The sequence below is a fragment of the Orbicella faveolata genome, unplaced genomic scaffold, assembly GCF_042242905.1.
Source record: "Orbicella faveolata isolate gen_17 unplaced genomic scaffold, um_ofav_v1 contig_47, whole genome shotgun sequence".
NCBI classification, from domain to species: domain Eukaryota; kingdom Metazoa; phylum Cnidaria; class Anthozoa; order Scleractinia; family Merulinidae; genus Orbicella; species Orbicella faveolata.
The window spans coordinates 23259891-23280251 of record NW_028301577.1 but is presented as its reverse complement, the minus strand read 5'-3'; the positions used below and the strand labels follow the sequence as shown (position 1 = coordinate 23280251).

Here is a 20361-nt window from a genome sequence, read left to right as displayed (position 1 = left end):
GCAAACACTATGCTCACGTTTTCCAAAGTGTTTTACACTCATGTCGAGCTGCAAGGAAACCGTTAATAGTGTGTCTAAGGAAATGTGTATCTTTAATACTGGCATAGAAGAAATCATGGACTGGGGAAAACGGATCGGTCTTTTTGAGACAATTACGTGTATAGGGCCTTCACGGATTACTTGCATCGCCCACGATTAATTAAATAATTCAAATGAGTTTCATTGTATGAATAGACAGAACACAAAAGCAGTGATAATGCACTCCAAAATGTTCCGGGTTGTCGGTATATATTCAGCGGTTTAAACCAGTTGGATTTTCATTGAAGAGCGGATTTCATTTGAAGCAGAGTCAGTGCGTTATTCTCTTCAACGGCTCACCAGCAGGTAAATGTGACTTAAAGCTCTTATCTCTCAATTTTGCTAATACCTAACTATTTTCTTAATACTTGACTATTTTGTTAGACTATTTTAAGAAGCACAGTATTAGACATTCTTGGGGACTGGAAGTTTGCGTTCAAATTTCGATAACATTTTTGTCTGCGCAACACCATGCAAAACGAGCTGCATGGAGTTTCCAAAACTCGATCCGAGTGGCCAACGGGTGCATTTTGTCCAAATCGTTTTTAAATATAAATAATTGTACGTTAATTCTTTGCTCACTTGTGGAAAGGAAATATTTCATTTTGATTTGTTTATTACATGGGACCTGTAAATTACGCTGCGTCACAATACGGCCTCTCACGGTTATCCTAGCCAAGATTGTTCCTGTTTGTTCCTTTACTGATCACTATTGCGCCGATGAACATAACGTCGATGTTCGAGAATCGTTCACAATTTTACCTATCAATTTTTCCTGTTTGTTTCTGTTATCAGCGTTGCAGACGCAGTGCCTTCAGTTAGGGTTTATTTTGGAATCATAGCGCCTTCAAATTACAAAATTTTCGAACATTTCCGAACCTGAAAGCCATCCGTGGCAGCAAAAGTTACATAGCTACTGCTTTTATACATTGCCATATAAAAGTATTTCATTTACCGCTAGTTATGAGAATTCAGGGATACATCAAAGCAAGTTACAAGCCTAGCGCACCTTGATAATGCGGTTTCGTTACTTTAAACGACCTGATGAAACATTTGGAAAAATGAAAAGGGCACATTGCAGCGTGATGGAAAGATAAGGCGAGAAGCAGACGGTTTAGAACTCTGAGCAGAAATTATGTTCTACGAGTGTGTCTAAGTGAAATGAGTGAACCGGAGGAAAATTTGTGTAAATCACGTGTTTCCAGAGACAAGCAAACTGTGTATTCTTAAGCTGGTCTTTTTTTTTTTAATTTTTCGTCTGTCACTGGTGTGAAAAAGTGGCCCCCTTTAGCTTCTTTTCTATAATTAACCTTTTTTCCGCTTTCGACGACCAGAAACTTTGAAAGCAAACAGTGCAAAATACTTAGAACATGAATAACTAATTAATGCCCTTTAATACATGCAAAACATTTTCCTGTTTACTCGAAGGTAACAATAGAAACTCTTAGATACGCAAAAGGCACTTGAGGTCTCCAATACACACAACGTTAATTTTCCGCATTTTTTCAATTTAACGTAAGTGCGAACCCCCAAGTGAGGCAAGTCCCGCCCCCAAGTGAGGCAATAGGCTATGAGAACGAGGTTGCAGTACAAATAGAAGAGAAGAATTTTTAGTTTGGCCGTATGTTATTGACTAACCCTGGAGGGCTGGACGCGAGAGACATTTTGAAGGGTTTGGGAAAGAGAGCTGAAGATTTGCAATTAAAGCTACTTTCTGCAAGCGCAGAAAGTTGATTTAGACCGTTTGCGCGCACTGAAATTGAAAATATATATATGTGAGCCAGTTTATTTCTAGAACTTTTTAATATTTATTTTAAACACCTAATTGCTTGCCACTGTTTTTGGAAGACAACTCGACTTGGGATTTTCACTTTTTTTAGCACGCGGTGGTAATTTTCCGCTTGTACCTGTGAATGAAAAGAAAAAACTGAATGCAAATAAATAATAATTGAAATACAAAAGATGACAAAAAGCTAACCGCAAAGACATTTTTACATGCTAATTATTTTAGAGTATCGAGGTTGCGCACTAAGTTTGTGGTTCATTTCATTGACATGCGATCAAATGAAAGAATATAAGAATTCATGTGTAGTGTGTGTGCGCTCGGGATGGAATAAAACCCACATTCTCTCTTTAAAACGCGAACGTAAGGAAAGAAAATAGCTTAAGTATATTTTGCCGTCGAGCTAACTGGCTTCATGTTGTTAAGATGCAAAACATTCCCAAGCTGTTTTCTTCTCGACGCTATTATTTTGCGGTAAGGGCAAAATATGCACAAAGGGACAAGATTCACGAGCGAATACTCCATGCCAAAACGCGGGAAAACTCACCAACCACAACTAATTCCTCCCTAAGACACTAATGCACTGTCAATCGCTCATGTAATGAGAATTAAAACAACCATCAAACTAATTCTGCCTAAGTGAAGCGGCCAAAACACTCAAAACTAACGTTGAGTTCAATGTATGGAGCTCGCTGACAAGAATTAATATTTCAATATGAGTATAATGAAAATAGGAGCTGACTTACAAGCTTTCACAGTGATCAACGATCCAATTAACATATGTTTCATAAATGGACACGGCTCAATTATCAACAGATCAATACGCGAAGAGGCAAGCAAAACCTTTGCTGACGTCACTGTTTACATTTTTCTTCATTAACATACGACTTTGCTCAGTAAGGGCATCACGCTAGACACGAATTGACTACAAACATTTCAAGAGCTTGTGAAATTTAGTAATTGGTGAAATTTTTGCTTCTATGGGTGAAATATTCAAGGAGAAATTGACTTTCAAAAACTGCAACATTGCTGGGTGGCAATAGCGCTAATGAACTCGTACATTCTTTGTAAAAATTTTGAGCTTTTAAATACGCGTCGCACAAAACGTATTCGATACATCGGGCTCAAATTCCTTGGGACAGTTCATCGTGCTGTGCCCTTTCAATATTCAGAAGTAATGTTTTTGCAACTCCATCAGAAACTGTATCGTCTATGCTAATGGACAAATATTGTAAACAAAGATTCTCCTCAGTACAGTGTAGATAAGGTGAAAATCGATTGATCCAAACATATAGGAAAGGTTACTTTCTCAGAATAAAATTTGTTCGTTACAAATTTATGAATGCTGTGCATCAATTAATTTAAACATCGCAGATTGTTTTGCAAAGAACGCAATAGAGGAATCCTTGTTTACAATATTTGCCTCATTATAGCATAAGCAATTAAGTTTCTGATGGAGCTGTGCAACACAGGTTTAAAAACTCAAAATTTTACAAAGAATGTATGAGCTCATTAGCGCTTTGGCCACCCAGAAATTTTGCAGTTTTTGAAAGGCAATATTTCCTTGAATATCTCACCCAAAGAGCTAAAATTTTACCATATATTAAGTTTCACTAGCTCTTTATATGCCTGGAGTCAATAGACCTTTCCCGCATTCCAAAAAACAATAGCGCCAAGTCGAGGTCAGGATGGACAAAAATACAGTAAATGTATGAAAATGTCCACCCCAACCTCGCTCTGGCGCTATTGTTCGTACGCACTGAAGTGGAATGCGGGAAAGGTCCATTCATATCTAACATGTTTCCTTCTGTACGCAAAGCAAATGAGCAAAAATGTAAACAATGACGTCAACAAAGATCCCCCAATAAGAGATCAGTGTGATTGTCAGGGGTGACCAATACAGATTATTTTAGAATACTGTCTGACTTGAATCCCACGAGACGCTTTCCATCCCTGTGAATAGATGAGGGGATTGTCGTTGTCTTTTCTTCTTCCAGCCAGTCAAACCTCTTAATGCAATATAGAATTATAGCGGAGCTCCGGCGGCCCGAAGGGCCACCAAGCGGAGCCCCATACTCAAAGAAACCCGTGAATGGCTTTTTTCTTGGTAAAAACGGCTAACGGTGTTGCTTGTGGGCACGTAGACACGACGACGACGACATTGACGTATAAATAAACGTTGTTAACTGCTTTTGTTTTGTGTAGTTTGAGATTATTCAGACTCGGAAGGCCAAGCAATATAAAAAGAAAACTTAAAAATACCCAAATCAAAATTTCGTTTATCCTGGTTTAGCTTAATAAAGCTCTGACTATGACCAACCGACCCGGGAGTTCCGCTTTTAGGCTTGGCTAAATCGATATGTTAAAGTTATTCTTAGCCTGAATCATTTTAAAGGCTGTGGAAGAAAATCCTTTTGTGTGATAATTCAAAAGAACGCAGATGAGCAGTCGTTTCACGGGGTACCTTTTACCGGCTATGCTGTACAACACGGTTCTAAATTTTAAGTTTGCGGATTAAACCCCAGTGTGTGACCATTCAAACGAAAGGTACTGAGCAGTACTTTCATGTAGCTAGTACTGTTTATTACGCTGTACAAGGTGGCTCTAAATTTTAAGTCTGTGGATAAAACCCTAGTGTGTGACCACTCAAATGAAAGCTATTGACCAGTACTTTCATGTGGTGCTGTTTATAAAGTCAGTAAATAAAACCTATTGTCTGTGAACATTCAAATGAAAGCTCTTCAGCAGTAAAGAAAGGGTACACATTTATTTTAAACGTCAACTAGCAGCTAGCTTTACTTAAATGTCTGTGTCTTCTTTAGTCAGCATGATGGGCCGTTTCCCCAATGGTTTGGTTCTTGTTGTGGTCCTGGGCTTGGGGCTGACAACATCTTACAAGATTGATGACGCTTTCCCGTCGGAATGGGAAAAGGACACGGTAGAAGACATGACCGATGAAATGAACCGGCTGGATAAACTGAAAAATAAGAAGAAAGACGAAGAACAAGCGAAACGCGTGGCTTCGCCAGGCTCAGGCGACTTCCTCGAAAACAAGATGCTGGAGTTTGTAGATGATTGTAAGTTGGACACCCAAAACAAGATTCCTGAGAAAGAGATAGCCGAGAAGAGAGAGGCGTTCCTGAAGGCTCTGAACAAAGACTACCAGATACTACAGCACGGAAAGGGGTCCATCGCAAGTGACGAATCGTGGCTGAAGGCAAGACAGAGTGAGGTCTGCGGTGCTTGTGTCCTAAAAAAACTTTGTGCAGAGTCGGACGTTTTGACTCATTTGAACATCGATACAAACTTAAACAGGTAAGCCTGAGCCATAAGCCAACTATACTGCAATATATATGTGTATATGATTGGATTCACGAAAAGAGTGCAGACCTTTAACCTTGATCAGTTACAGCTCCTGAAGGTTTGAAAAAAAATCTTCGAACGATAAAGAAAAACGAGAAGAGTACGAAAAGGGAAGATAAGGGAGTGAAGGGGAAAAAAACTTACTTTGGAGATTTTTGGCTAGGGAAAAAACCCGTTGGATTGGAATCAAGCCAAATAGTGGGACCTTAAAGACTTTGAAACTCTACTGACGACGCTTAGCGCCGTTCCAAAGCGTAATATTGCCGTCGTTAACCCTCTTGTCTCGTTCGTTACATTAGTTGTCAAAGAGCATGCGCAGTAGAGTTAAATTACCACCATTACCTTTCAATAACTAGCCTGCGAACGCAGACGTATTTCCGGCTGTCACTTGGTTCCGCCGAAAATAACGTCTGCGAACCCGAGCCAGAAAACGATTCCTGTGACGTAGGAATTCTAAGCCAATCACAGTTTAACTCAAATAACCCCAGAACTACTGCGCGAGGTATTCGCTGCGAGGAGCACTCGAGTTTCATTCTATCATGGAATCTGATTGGCCAAGGAGAAACAAAAGTCGTTACGTCACAGAAATCGTTTCCTAGCTCGGGTTCGCAGACGTTATTTTTCGGCGGAACCAAGTGACAGCCGGAAATACGTTTGCGTTCGCAGGCTATTCAATAACAAGAGGACTCTAAAATTCAAAGCTCAACTGACAAATGCGTTTTTCGCTATCGTCAATCAAATGTTCGGCGGCTCCTCCCAGCTTCCGACTACTGCCAAGAGCGCAGTAATCAAATCAGTGAGCACAGTTCAGAGAACGAAACAGTGCTAGGCAGTAGTCGCAAGCTGGGAGGAGCCGCCGAATATTTGACTGACGGTAGCGAAAAACGCATTTGTCGGTTGAGCTTTGAATTTAGAGTCCCCATGTAATTCCCAAGGCGCAGTAATTGGCGCAGTAATTGTAAGGCGCATGCAGTAATTCCCAACCTCTGTACGCTTTTCCAGATTCTGTGTTCGGTTCCCCCCAAAATAGGCCCGATAAACAATCAAAACAACACCCTTTCGTTTCTCCTCTTACAGTGATGATCAAGTAAGGGCGTGCAAGTTGAAAGTACTCGAGTATTTTGCCGCCGAATTACACGACGAAGAACCAGACATCAACTGTAACGAGAACGCCCGTTTCCGAACGATCGATGGAACATGCAACAATCTTGCTAACCCTCGCTGGGGGTCAGTCGGAGACAAATTCTTGCGCCTCGAACCCGCTGATTATGGCGACTGTGTGTCGACTATTCGCAGAGCGAAAAGTGGAAATGAGTTGCCGAATGCCAGGAATGTAAGTATTAATGTCATCGGCAGCAACGACTGCCCACACCCCAATAACAACGTATTGACTCATTTGACCATGAACTTTGGCCAGTTCATGGATCATGACATCACGCTGGCTGAGGCACAGGGACTGAATTGTGAACCATATAACATCAACCCGGAGTGTATCAATATTGAAGTTCCAGAAGATGATGACATATTTCGTGATAGGGGTGTAACCGAGTTTGAATTTGAGAGGGATGCCCCGCATAAACCCAACACCGATTGCACACCGATAACCCGGGAGCACAGTAACGTAATAACGGCCTATGTCGACGGGTCTAATGTTTATGGCTCAAACATTTCGCTGCTTGAAGAACTACGGGCGCCTGACGGCCGAATGCTAGTTATGAAGCCTCCACATGGCTGCCCCATGGCGAATCTGTTGCCTGCACAGCCGCCTGAAGTGGTGTGTGAGTCAAGAGACCCAAACAGACCATGTTTTCATGCCGGAGACGAACGAGTAAACGAAAATCAAGGTAAGACTGGTAAACAAACCCACGCTAAGAATTTCTTTCTTTCTTTGTAGACCAACAAGAAACCACAAAGAGACAAAAAGACCCTTCTTGTTTTGACAAAAACTGCTAAAAAACCAGGAGCCCATTACCCGGAGCCTCTATCTCCCATACTAACCCTGTGAGTCAACCCTTTCCCGTATCCTTCTATTTTTAGTAACAGCTCTCGTGGGAGTTTTCACACGACCCCTAATCAATACCCAATTATACCCGAGCTAAGACCATTCTTTGTTACAACAAAGACTGAAATCCCACTTGTGGGCCCTGTTTTGCATTTTCTATCTGTAGAAACAAGATATTTCGTGGGAAACCAAGAGACCCTTGCGGTTATTACAGTTCTAAAAATAGAATGATACGGGAAAGGGTTGACCCTACGTTACAGTGCGGATTGAGGCTCCGGGTGATTGACTCCTGTAAAAAAACATATTTATTTATTTGGGAAGCACGCGACAAGGAGTACCTTTTTAGTTTGAGCAACGGCAAGAACACAGCCTTCAACTCTGGTCTATATAGGGTCGGTCTAGATATTTCCATTAAATTTGTCTTTTATGCTGTGTAATGATTGTAGGGACAATCCTAGCCGTTGTGTCTCTGTCACACAACACCTCCCCAGTACAGCTTCTTAGTGAGATGCGCCGCGTGACGAGCCAGGTAACCGCGGCTGCGAAGAATCTGAAGACTAGGGTGTGTACGTTTTGATAAAACATGCAAGCTTTAACATGGGAGCTAGCAAAGAAGGCAATAAACATAAACTTATTTTAGGAATTGCTTGCTCTCTCTTACTAAGCTTTTCTGTCCACAGGCCTCATGTCAGTTCATACAATTTTTGTTCGTGAACACAACCGAATTGCTGACTATTTTGGTGAGAATACCCGGTGGGGCCCAGAGAGAATTTTTCAAGAAACTCGAAAAATCGTTGGTGCGGAGCTCCAAGTCATAACATACGGAGAGTTCCTGCCTGAAATCCTCAGCAGAAGAGTGGTAAGCTAATTGAATATAAAAAGGATTGCAAAGGGTATTTTCGTGATAAGTAAATGGCCTAATTTTTTGCCCTTGAAATGTGAAATATGGAATGTCTACTTTATATCTCGTGAATCGTGATTTCGTTAGAAGTCGTGAACGTTCGTTTTCCAAAGTAAAATTTCTCCAGAAGAGATGAATGATCGTCTAATTAGTCGGGTTTTGATCATGCCTCCAAGTTTCGACTCCTCTTATATAAACATTGGACAACTAGCGGTGGAAAGGCGAAGATGTCGAACAAGGCTGAGCTTTGGACATCAGGTTTAAAATGCTAATTAGTTGTGTAAGATTGTGAAGAAATTTTCCCCCCCTTTTTCGTGAAACATGATGCATTTATTTCATTTTCTGTGAAGTATGAAATTAAAGGGACTTTTCATTTTCCATCAAATGTGATCTAGGCCTCCAATTTACCAGAAGCGGTTACTCGTCAGGTCCGCCTTACCAAAATGTTGAGGCACTCTCCCGCAATAGACATCACATCCCACACCGGAAAGACGTGATACTGCTAGCCGCTTTATTTCCCAGGGAGAACTCCCATATATAAAGGACGGGGGGTGCTTATCGCGCCTTTCAGGGGTTAAAAAGAGTGCTTTTGGTACTTCTTAGGGCGTTCAGCCTCGAAAAGTCCACTGCGGGAGCTTTTAAGCCCCCCCCCCCCCCCTCTCCCCCCACCAAAAAAAAAAAAAAAAAATGGAGGAGATAATGTGTTGTTTTAAAATTGGTACCTCGAAGGGGTGAAAAAAAAAATTCAAGCCGCGCCCCCCGAACAGGATCTTGGTACCTCTTAGGGGGTTCTTTTCAAAATTTCCCACGAGCACCCCCGTCCGAATAAACTTGACCGTTTTAATTTTATTCACATTTAGATCAGACAGTTTGATCTCAGGCTGCTGGGGGGAACCCGGTTTTTTAATGGTTACGACCCAGCCGTGAACGCTCAAATGACCACCGCCTTCTCAGTAGCTGCATACCGATTTGGACACAGCCTGATTCAAAACCAGTTCAGTCGCTTCACTCAAGAAGGATTCGAGCACAAATGCGACTGCGACGCGAAATTGGAGTACTTGCCTATCCCACTATGCGACTTTGGCAACCCAACCTACTTATACGACAAGTGCCAGGGGGCAGTGGATTCCATTTTTAGAGGCTTGATGAAGGATCCAGCGGCAACGATTGATAGGTAAGAGGGCACGAACGTCTTACAGGGTCCCTCGGGATACCAGCCATGATGCTGAATGGGCCAACCTAGATTGATAACGTTTTACTTACTAACTTACTTACCTAGTTACAAAACCTCCTGCACAGCTGTTAAATTAAATCTAATAAATCAAAGAACAAGAAGTAACAGCCGGACAAAATGTTGCCACTGATAAATCAACTAATTCAGAATGAGGAAGGCCTGATTCGTCAAATTGAACGTTTTACAACTCAAATAGGAGCCATTCAATACCTGCGTCCTTTTTGGTCCGTGAATTAGGTCTCTTCATTGCTGCATAGGTGACCCACTCTCCGGCAGAAAAACGCTATGGGAGAAACAATTTTCCTGGGGCATAAAAACTGTCGGAAAATGGATGACGAAAGTAGTGGGCGTCCCTGATGGGACGGTGGGTGGGGCAAAAAACCCGAGACGAAAACCTTAGGGGGTAGCTTTGCAAAACGAGTCTGGAACAATTAGGGTGGATTAGTTTTGTGACTATTTCGGTAAGATATGTAGTCAAGAGATTTTGAACGGTAAGAGAGATAATCCCCCATATAGGCCTTATTCCTAAGGCAATCCCCTTGAAGCTTAATTTAGACATGGTACCCGGTTCTTCAGTTTCTGCCGATAATATTACCACGCGCTTTTTGTGGAGGATAAAAATGCGTGTAACGTCCGCTTCATATGATTGGCTATATCTAGACCCTTCAAAATCTCGGATTTCTGAACTCGAAAGACAGGTCTAAAAGTACCTTGAGAAGGGCTTTAGGCCCACATGGAGGATTGGGCCGCTTCACGTTCACCCTGTCTTGTAAGTCGCGGGGGAAGAGGGGGAGGGGGTGCGGTTTACACTCCAACATTTACACTCCTGTGAAAACGACACGTTATTAACTGGGCCGGGTTCATTTTGTTTTTTCAATCCAGATGTCTCGTCGAATGTGTACAAAACTCTCTTAGCAGAGGTCCAGGCGACTTGGTTGATCTCGCTTCCCTTAACATTGCACGAGGACACGAGCGTGGAATGCCGGGTTACACGGTATTTCGAAACCGCGAGGAATGTGACATCGAACCAAAGGTGAACTCATTTGATGATCTCTTAGCTGCCGGGTTCGCCGAAGCTGACGTCGAGAACCTCAGGAATACCTATGAGTCAGTACACGACGTGGATCTTTTCCCCGCAGGCATGTACATTTTCTATTGCTACCCCGGGGGGGGGACCTCAGGGTAGCCTGGGGGGCACCTCAGTCGATGGCCTATTTTAATCAGACCACGCCCCTCTCAGGGAGCTGCTTCGGTTCACAAAATACCGTAGACGGCCGCTTATGAGCCCCCTCGCTTATAAGGCCCCCGGTTATAGGCCAACCTACATGTAAACCAAAAAATACATCCCGATCAAAAGCCCCCCGCCCCGGATATAAGCCCCCTTCTAGCTTTCCTTGTTTTGAATTCCTCTTATTGTGATGCTTTATAGCTTAATTAAAAACTATTAAATAAATAAAACCTACTTCGATCGACACACCTATAGCACGTTTTGGAATGATGTGTTTATTCTGGTTATAGAGGAATCCTTGTTTACAATATTTGCCTCACTAGCATAAGCAATTCAGTTTCTGATGGAGCTACAAATAAATCAGTTTTGAATATTGAAAGGTCATAGTACGATTAACTCTGCCAGTGAATATGAGCCTGATGCCGGCGGTATTGGATACTTTTTGTGCAACACGGGTTTAAAAACTCAAAATTTTACAACGAATGTACGAGCTCATTAACTCTTTTGCCACCCAGAAATTTTGCAGTTTTTGAAAGACAATATTTCCTTGAATATTACACCCAAAGAGCTAAAACTTTCACCATTTATTAAGTTTCACTACCTCTTAAGCTGCCTGGAGTCAATTCATATCTAACATGTTTCCTTCTGTATGCAAAGCCGTATGCAAGTGAGCAAAAATGTAAACAATGACGTTAGCATGAATCCCCTATAAGCCCCCTCGGACATAAGCTCCTCTATTTATAAGCCCATCTAAAAGTCCTTACAAAGTTTTGTAAGCCCAGGGCTTAAAAGCGGCAGTTTACGGCATTTGAGAAGGGCTTCATATTCTTGATATTATAGTTGTCATTCCCGATGTTATAGTTATATTTAGTTGTCAACTGAGTGATCTACAGCTACCTACACCTACATTATTTATAACCTGCGAATGGATTAACCTTAACCACAGAGAAATATAAAATATATATTTCAACAAGGAAGCTCCAATCTGTTACAATTCCAACTGGATAAATAAAAACGATGGGAATAGCCTCTTGTACGAATCATACCAATTTGCTAACTAAAGAATACCTATACCAAATTGACTGACTCGAGTTGTTTTCAACGCTTGCTTGACCCTGAGCTCCCTTTACGCCTACACAGAATGGCTGACTGCCGGGTGTAGGCGAGTTGATCAACGCGCTCCAACGCGCCCCCCCCCCCCCCTCCCCCCACACCCCCTCAATGTCGACAAACCAGATCCTGCTTTCTGCCGTACTGGCAAGTTTAACTTAACTATTCACGGGCACTGCCCGAAGACCAGCCCACTTAGCAACGATCATGCTCGCCTTTCCTCCCTCCCTCCCTCCCTCCCTCTTTGTTTCCTGATTGCAGGTTACATTAGCATAATGTAGAAACTATGTACCCCAGGCAAGACGGGCCTTTCGTTAAACGTATTTATACAAGAATTTCTAATCTAATTAATTAGGCTTTTGTTTTTTTCAAATGCTTTTATCTTCTCTTTTATTGTTATATGTAAATAGTTTTATGTAACTTGTAAATCGACTTATTTTTAAATCATTCTTAGGTTTTGTTATTTCTTTTCGGGTAATTTTCCTCTACTAGTGAAGGGTTATCCTTCGCTAAAACAATTCGACATGTTAATAAAGTTATTATTTTTGTTATTATATTTCTATTATAAACCATAACTACTTTTAATTTGTACACAGGCTTAGCAGAACCTCCATCGGAGGACGGAGGTCTTGTGGGTCCTACCTTTGGCTGTATTATAGGCGAACAATTCGGACGCCTCAGAAAAGGAGATCGTTTTTGGCACGAGAATGAACCGAACGCAGCACTGAACACTGACAGAACGGCATTCACTGCTTGCCAGTTACGAGAGATCAGAAAGATTACCCTTTCCAAGGTCATCTGCGCTAATAGCGAAGATATTCCCTACGTCACCAGGCGAGCGCTGAGACAATCCAAGATCTTCGTAGAATGTGACAAACTTCCTGATATAGACCTTGAAGCTTGGTTGCCACGCTTTGATTGCCCGGAGAACAGGTATGTGAAGAATTAGGGTATTGAGCCGAAAACATATGAGAAGAGATAATGTGTCGTTTAAGAATTGGAACCTCTTAGGAGTGGAAAAAACTTCAAGCCACGCCCACAACTCAGGATCTTTGTACCTCTTCGGGGTTCTTTTCAAAATTTCCGACGGCTATCCCCGGTTTTTTTCATGTGGGAGTGTTCCCCCGGAGTTATCCCCGCAAACTCTTATTTACAAGCTTGTTGGTTCTTTTTTTCCCAGCAGTGCTTCCTCCGATTCCCCCGATTCCGCCGACGACGATACCTACTGGTAAAGAGGATCATACCAATGAGGAAAGAAAAGAAGTTGGTTAATCATACATATTCACTCAAAACTAGCTTTTTTGAAAAACTGTTTTCGTTCTAGATTAGAAAAGTGGGTCTTTTTTGCTGGGTTGAATTCCACAATCACAATCTAGTATTTAGCCATCAGTTTTATACTGCGTCGAGAATAAAATACATAAAAGCATTTTCAAACACAGCTAGAACCTTGATGTAAAAGAGTTAGAAGTGTTTTGTTTTTCCAGTTGGCATTAGGTTCTATCAAACATTTTGACAACAGCTGGGGTGGCTGCAATAGTAACATCCTCTTCCATTAGACAATAATGGCTTTGGCGTAGAGAGTAGCCTTTGTCATAGTGCTTATGTTCGAAGTGAAATCTTTTTTGTTTTTGTTTTGTCATTCAGTCTTACCTATAACAAATTTCTCGATTTTGCTTGGTTCTTCGCGTGCCTATTTGTCACGTGATAGGGGCGTCAGTGGCCATGTAGGTCCAGATTACAAGCAACAGGCCATCTTTCTCACATGACTCCAAGGCTTTCTGACCAAAGTTGCGAAATATAATTTAGGATAGATCTGGGAAACAGAGCCATATAGACACACAACATTCTAGTCATTTTTCATTGTGTAATTCGGTCTTTTGTAATGATGATTAAATGAATAAAAACCTTAAGAAAACCGCTTCACGCATTTGTGTATCAGACACGCGCCAAACCCCTCTATTTAGGTTTCCATGAACACCTCCCGTCTCTTCATGAACAGAGAGACCCAATACTAACATACGGGCTGAAAAGATTCAAAGATACCGTGTGAACGCTTAAAAAAAGAACGCCCGGTCGCAGATTAACGCCTTTTTACGAGCATTATGGATAGACTCACTCGCAAAAATAAAGGAAACTTTCAAATCCCTGTACGAAAATAGAGAAAGTATGACTGACTGGTTTGCACAGTGGACTCTCAGCTTGACTGAGTGTTCTAAGTTAGAGCCTTAGGTAGGGTCATTGGGGGGGGGGGGGGGGGGGGGGGGAGAGACACTTAACTCATACATTACAACTCTCCACCGAAGAGTGTAATAGGCTGGTACCCCTTCCATGGTCCTCCAGGGGAAAAAAAAATGAGTAGCAACAAGCTCCCCAGGTCTCCACACTCTCATGAGCATGTACATTCGAAAAGTAGATAACCTAAAACTGACATTCCTTCATTGATTAAAGGTGTTTACAAATTACCACCTAAGAGTATGACTGACTTAACGTTGCGATATCAAATTGAACACGCCTGATAGTCTATCCTTCGTTATTTTTGAAAAACTCGCTTAAACTTATCACAATTGACTTGTTTTCGTCATCTTGAAGTTAATTGTAGGAGCATTTTGTTTGCGAGCAAACGGATTTTCAAAAAAAAAATTCAGCGAAATCGCCGAGACAGTCAAATAACATAAACTAATGGATCAACAAGCTCCCCAGGTCTCCACACTGTCATGAGCATGTACATTCGAAAAGTAGATAACCTAAAACTGACATTCCTTCAGTGATTAAAGGTGTTTACAAATTACCACCTAAGAGTATGACTTAACGTTGCGATATCAAACTGAACACGCCTGATAGTCTATCCTGATAGTCTATCTATAAACTTATCACAATTGACTTGTTTTCGTCATCTTGAAGTTAATTGTAGGAGTATTTTGTTTGCGAGCAAACGGATTTTCCGTAAAAAATTCAGCGAAATCGCCGAGACAGTCAAATAACATAAACTAATGGATCAATCAACATCGCCTTTACATATACACTTGCTTTTTATAAGAATATCGTTTTCCCGGCCGAGGCTGAATATTCTTATTTTTCTGCCGATTTTAGGCCGAAAATATTCTTGTGAATATTCCAAGAATATAGCGTATGACATTTCTGTTTTCGATTGTATTTGGTGTCTGTTATCGACCACATACCTCTGGCAGAAATGACGTTAGCATCGGACATGCGGCTAGTGCTTTTTTTGTTGTTTTTTTCGCTAGTTTTGCCGTTTAGAGAAAGGAAGAATGTCAAATGGTTTAGTTAAAAACATGTAATTGTTTTGTATTTAAAAATTTTCAACAAAAAAAAAATTATATTCTTTTCAAAATCTCAGCCTCGCATCTGATTCTATCAAAATATTTTTTTTAAATTTCGCAAATTTCAGCCTCGATATTGTTATAAAACATGTTCTTATAAAAAAGAAAGAGTGTACTGATGAAGCAATACTGTTACCGACTGGCTCGCCTGCATGGCTTTCCACTAGATAATAAAATGTAATTTGTGATAATATTAAATTAGCATAAATTACTATTTTGCCGGCACGGAGCAGAGGCTTGGGGGTGACTTCGAGGTGACCAGAGTTCAGTGGGATTAGAGTTTGAAATTAGTTACGGTTAGCAGGGTGAGTCATTCTACGGTCAGCCTTCACCGTGTGCGGTTGGAAAGTTCGTTTCAATTTTCTTGCTCATGCACGAACGTTATTCCTTTAGCCCTGTCATTTTATTACATCACTGTATTCTACTATATTTAAGTATACTACGTTTAATTAGGATACCCTAAAACCCCAAGGGTGGCACCACTGCCTTGGTCGGGGGCACACGTTCCCTTATTTTTTTATTTCCACCTGCTGGTTTTTCCGGGTTTTCATGTCCGGCTTTGGTGCGCTTAGTCTTGGGATCTTTGTAGCATTTATTGGCACTGAATAAATGGCAAGGTGGCTTGGCTGTCCAACGCGCCCAATTTCATCACTATGTGTGTCTGGAAATGTAGTGGAGGCAAAATCAGTTTGTTTTTTTATACTAACTGAACAGACCTCTCGACTAGCCCACCTGGTGTTCCACTAGACTCCCTTATGTTAGTGACGAGATTTCTTCAATAGTTAGCCCTTCTGCACAGTGATGACAGAAGACTAGAAAAAATCACCACCGAGCCACGGTTTAAAAAATGTCAATTGTAAATGTTGTGCACCATCCACACTACACCGGAGGAATTTGAAAATGAAGCTCTATTTCTACGGTTAGGCCAACCGTCCACACTAATCCGTCACGAAAACGGAGCTTTAATTCTACGGTTAGGCCTACCGTCCACACTAATCCGTCACGAAAACGGAGCTTTTCGAAAACGCTGTTCAAACCGGAGGAATTTGAAAACGCCGGCTTTGCGTTTTAGTGTGGACAGAAAACGTTTTGAAAACGGAGCTTTTTGAAAACGATGGCATCACGATAATCCGTGATTTCCCTGCTCGATTTATTTTTATTTATTTTGTAGTTCAAACACAAATCCAAAATGGCCGGTGATTGTTGGGTTTTTAAATTTCTCCCGCGTACTGTGGACGGAAAACATTTGATGCGTTTTCAGAGAGAAACACCGTTTTCAAATTTCTCAGCTCCTGCGTAGCGAGGACACGGCCTAAATCATGTAGTCAAGATAAAAAGAATACCCACGGGGGAAAAAATACGAAGACGCCAGAGGTTTGAGAAAATTTCGTACAAGCGAGGCTTGGTGCGAATTTAACATGTGACGTAACCATGCATGAGACCTCATTTCATCGCATTAGAAAGGCCTATCACGAGATCTCTTTTATGAATTTTATTAGCACTAGATGTGAGGTACAAATCACGTGAATAGTCACTATCTAAAATGCGTAGTACAGGCTTGACTGCGTCTCTCCAAAATACGATAAGCCTGACCCGGGGGAGGTGCGCAGAAGTCAACCGGAAATTTGTGTTCTTGTTTTAACGCGTTTTCACCTCTCCTCACCCCTCTCTCCCCCACCTTCTCATCGCATAACAACATTTTTACGAGAAGTCGAAAGTGCGCGCCAAAGAGAAAATTCGACTCCCGGTTCACCGTCTTCTCAAAACGCTCGTGCGTCTTCGCGGATATCCATACAGCGGATTGTTTCGTATGATAACAAGCTTCTCTCTCTCTCTCTCTCTCTCTCTCTCTCTCTCTCTCTCTCTCTCTCTCTCTCTCTCTCTCTCTCTCTCTCTCTCTCTCTCTTCCACCCCCTCCCCCCCCCCCTATACTTAGAGTTGCCACAAGGGTATAATGGGGTCAAATGTCCTCTATGTTAGAGCTTGCCTCGTATTGTCTTGATGTTTTTAGGCTTTGCCCAGGGACCTACGAATGTAGTTTAAACAATGTAGAACGGGTTTTCTGTTGAATATCACGGCTAGATTTAGAGGGTTTTAGCATAATCTACCAAGTGGCATTCTATTGCCCTGATTTCAATTTTACCAGATCTCTTTGGCAGCCTCGTGATCAGAGCTCGTGACCCTTGAATATTTGTGAAGAAACTTTGGCGTTTTCATTGAAAAACGTCTACCTCAGTTTAGTTCTTAACTTAACCTTATCGGCAATTAATGGCTTTACAGATAAAAAGTCAGCCGGGAGTTTAGGAAAGATTAAAGAACTTCGCTCACCATATATATTCGGGGAATGAAATTTCGCTACACAAGCATTTCGGAAACATAAATATTCCGCTAGCTTTTTCCAACAGTTTTACAAAAGATTCTAGGCAAACCGGCTCTCAAAGCGACGTGAAAACCAATGGAAGACCCGCTGTAACGACCTGCGGCCCGTTTCTCGAAGGTCCCGAAAGGTTCTCGCACCCGGAAAGCCATAGCAAAGTCTCAAACCTTATGGTTACAGAACTATTTTATTCACATATTGTTAATATGAACAGAAGTTCTCTTCATACAAAAAGTTTCAGGCGTATACATCTCTCTGTTTTTAGATACAGACTAGTTAAAAATGGCTTTCCGGGCCCGAAAAGTTTCCGGGGCTTTCAAGAAACAGACCCCAGGGGCCCGTTTCTTGAAAGCCCCGAAAACTCTTCGGGCCCGGAAAGCCATTTTTAGTTCATTTGTATCTAAAAACGGAGAAGTGTATACAGCTGAAACTTCTTGTATGAAGGGATCCTCTGTTCATATTAAGAATGTGTGAGTAAAACAGCTCTGTAACTGTAAGGTTCGAGATTTTGTTATGGCTTTCAAAGCCCGAAAAGTTTCCGGGGCTTTCGAGAAACGGGTCCCCGGTTAGTTTACGTATTATCTGTTGCTTGTTCCCGGGTTTTTCGCAATATTTATGCCAGTGAAGACAAGATACCCATATTTGTACCTCAGTTCGCTTTACCTATAAAATTACCTTAAAATGAATAAAAGACAGCTCTCTCACTGATTTAACATTTAATTAAGCCTACGTATTTCACTGCACGTTACAACAATTTTGAAACAATTCCAACTGTTTTTCAAGTGTAATCAGAGATAAGATTCCACATCACTTAAGGTCAGAAAAATAGAGTTCAAGATGGCAAGAATAATATTCACGTGATAGTCAGGGGCTGTCACAGCACGTTGTTTTTAAGCTGTTATTATTTTTTCACACCGTTCTTGTTAAATTAATTTTCGCTCATTTATTCCCACATACCATGAGATGCACGCATATTTATCTCTTCAATGAACGCACTGATACGCGTTTTAATCGGCTTTCTTTTAGCTGTGTACATTCCACTCAAACCTTATGAGTTTGAAAGATACCACTAATTAACCATTGTTCTCTGTTTACATTCTATCGCGTGGGAAATTCGCCGCTTACCGTTGTCTTATAAAATACGTTTACATTAAATATACCGTTAACACGAAGAATCCTAAATAACCACGTCGAACAAGGTTGTTCAGTTCAACAGTTCAGTGAATTGGCAAGCATGTGTGGTTCTGGAAACTTCCCCATACATTTGGCGCGCTGTCGAAGAGGTGGACACCTTGGGAAAGACTTCCGGGGTGGTTCCTCACTGTTAGCGCGGAACTTGATCGACATTTGGACCTGAGTGCAGCAAATTCAGTAAACTCCTCTTCCATTTCATCGCCAATCTTGAGCGACACAGGATTCAGCAAAGACGGACGGTTCTCTGGCAAGCTAGTGATGGCTGAAGCACTCGTTCTGCCCGCAAAAGGCGGTAGATCTGAGGCACTTCTCAAGCGACAATCCGCGATTACTCGAAGCAGATTTTTATTCTGCATGGGTTCCAGTGGCTTTGGGGTTTTGGTCTCTTGGGGAGGTTGTGAACCATTTGAAACAGCCACGTAAGGATATTTAGGCGAGAGTGACACTACATTGAGGTGCAATTGTTCACTGTTCTCATCTGAGACTTGCGGATCAGTTGCGGTTTCGCCCGCCATTCCGTCGAAACACGTTTCTTTGCTTTCCACGGCCGGCAACCCGCTAGTAGGCGCACCGCGTATCAAAGACGCTTGGTAGCTTTCGTAGTTGATCATGAAAGCCAACGATAGCGCCTTGAAAAGTTCTCTTGCCTTGGCCTTGTTCTCGCACGTGAAGACAAATGCTTTGAAGGCACTCTCCGGCCTGTCTCGTGCGACAAACACAAAGGCCTTCTCATAAAAGCTGTCGATGTTACAGAACGTTATCTTGGAGATGGGGAAATTTGCGACCAGCTTGCCACACGCCTCCTCGCTAACGCTGAGGCTTTTAGAGCACAGCGTTAAGACCATTTTCTTCTGCGTTTTGCCATCGTTTTTCTTGCTTTGCTGCTCGAAGATTTTCGCGACGGGTTTTTCAGTCTTTCCGCTGCCTGTACCGTTCGCTCCAGCGACTTCTGTAGAACCAATGTAGCGCACACTGTATTGAACCCCGGCAATAATGCGATCCTTCTCGTCCGCGTCGCTCCCTGTAAGCTGTTGGTGTCCAGCTTTTCGAGCAAAACTCGGGCTCAGCTTGGAGAACATTCTTTCTGTTGGACCTAATAACCGATTTCAAAGCTCAACTATGTTAGTTCACGCTTCAGTGACCTTTCGAAACATATGACAGTCAGCGTTCGCTGATCTCTCTTTTATGGACTGACAGCGTTGAAGTACGATACTTTCGTTAAGGTTTCAAGTTTACAGTGATCTGAAGAGAATCGCATGCGCGGCTGTCAAAAGATCTTAAAAGCCACTCATCAATCAGTTTACACTGGGATCGAAACTATTTTGGTTGAAATTGATGAAAACGATACCCAAACAATGAAAAAAATTAAAACAACATCCTCTCTATTGACCTAGCCATATATAGTCCGGAAATACGACATACATTCTGTAATGTTTGCATTTAGTTTGCATTTAGTCACGATGAAAGACATCACTATTTGCCTTTGTAAAACAAGGTCAATAAGCTCAATAATATGAGCAGACTTCCATTTATGACGTCAGTTCACATGACGACTCCAACGCGCTGTCATGTACCAGGAATGAGTGAGGAATGCGCACGTCGTCACGATGTACATCGTGCTCTCTGCTGGTCGCTAAAACGTGTATACCACATGTAAAACCGCTCGAAATACAATCACAGAAAAGGTTCTTCAGCTAAAAATGGAATGAAGTTGGGTGGAAAGTTACAAATAGCGAGCAATTTTCTGACT

General features: G+C 41.9%; 2 protein-coding genes across 3 annotated transcripts; one reads left to right on the top strand and one right to left on the bottom strand.

The window, feature by feature from the left end:
• The first annotated feature begins 283 nt into the window (after window positions 1–283).
• Window positions 284–13616, top strand: LOC110061104 (salivary peroxidase/catechol oxidase-like). 2 transcript variants are annotated; one of them, XM_089279580.1, is made up of 8 exons: window positions 284–384; window positions 4684–5176; window positions 6302–7068; window positions 7907–8085; window positions 8988–9301; window positions 10244–10500; window positions 12296–12632; window positions 12883–13616. In XM_089279580.1, the coding sequence occupies exons 2-8, from the start codon at window positions 4689–4691 to the stop codon at window positions 12929–12931; spliced, it is 2391 nt and encodes a 796-aa protein (XP_089135706.1). In that variant the 5' UTR covers window positions 284–384; window positions 4684–4688; the 3' UTR covers window positions 12932–13616. The 2 variants fall into 2 exon arrangements, with proteins under 2 accessions (XP_089135706.1, XP_089135705.1); XM_089279579.1 differs by having other exon boundaries at window positions 12880–13616.
• Window positions 13617–18116: 4500 nt separating this feature from the next.
• On the bottom strand, window positions 18117–19968 carry LOC110061117 (low density lipoprotein receptor adapter protein 1-like). Its single transcript, XM_020767950.2, has one exon. It carries the CDS (start codon window positions 19688–19690, stop codon window positions 18635–18637), a length of 1056 nt encoding a protein of 351 aa, XP_020623609.2. The 5' UTR covers window positions 19691–19968; the 3' UTR covers window positions 18117–18634.
• Window positions 19969–20361: the final 393 nt, after the last annotated feature.

Bases quoted from the DNA above. Each gene is read 5' to 3' on its own strand.
- LOC110061104 (XM_089279579.1), top strand. From the start codon at position 4,689: ATGATGGGCCGTTTCCCCAATGGTTTGGTTCTTGTTGTGGTCCTGGGC. The intron at 8,086-8,987 runs GTAAGCTAATTG...ATTCACATTTAG, and splicing joins AAATCCTCAGCAGAAGAGTG to ATCAGACAGTTTGATCTCAG. The intron at 12,633-12,879 runs GTATGTGAAGAA...TTTTTTTCCCAG, and splicing joins TTTGATTGCCCGGAGAACAG to CAGTGCTTCCTCCGATTCCC.
- LOC110061117 (XM_020767950.2), bottom strand. From the start codon at position 19,690: ATGTTCTCCAAGCTGAGCCCGAGTTTTGCTCGAAAAGCTGGACACCAA.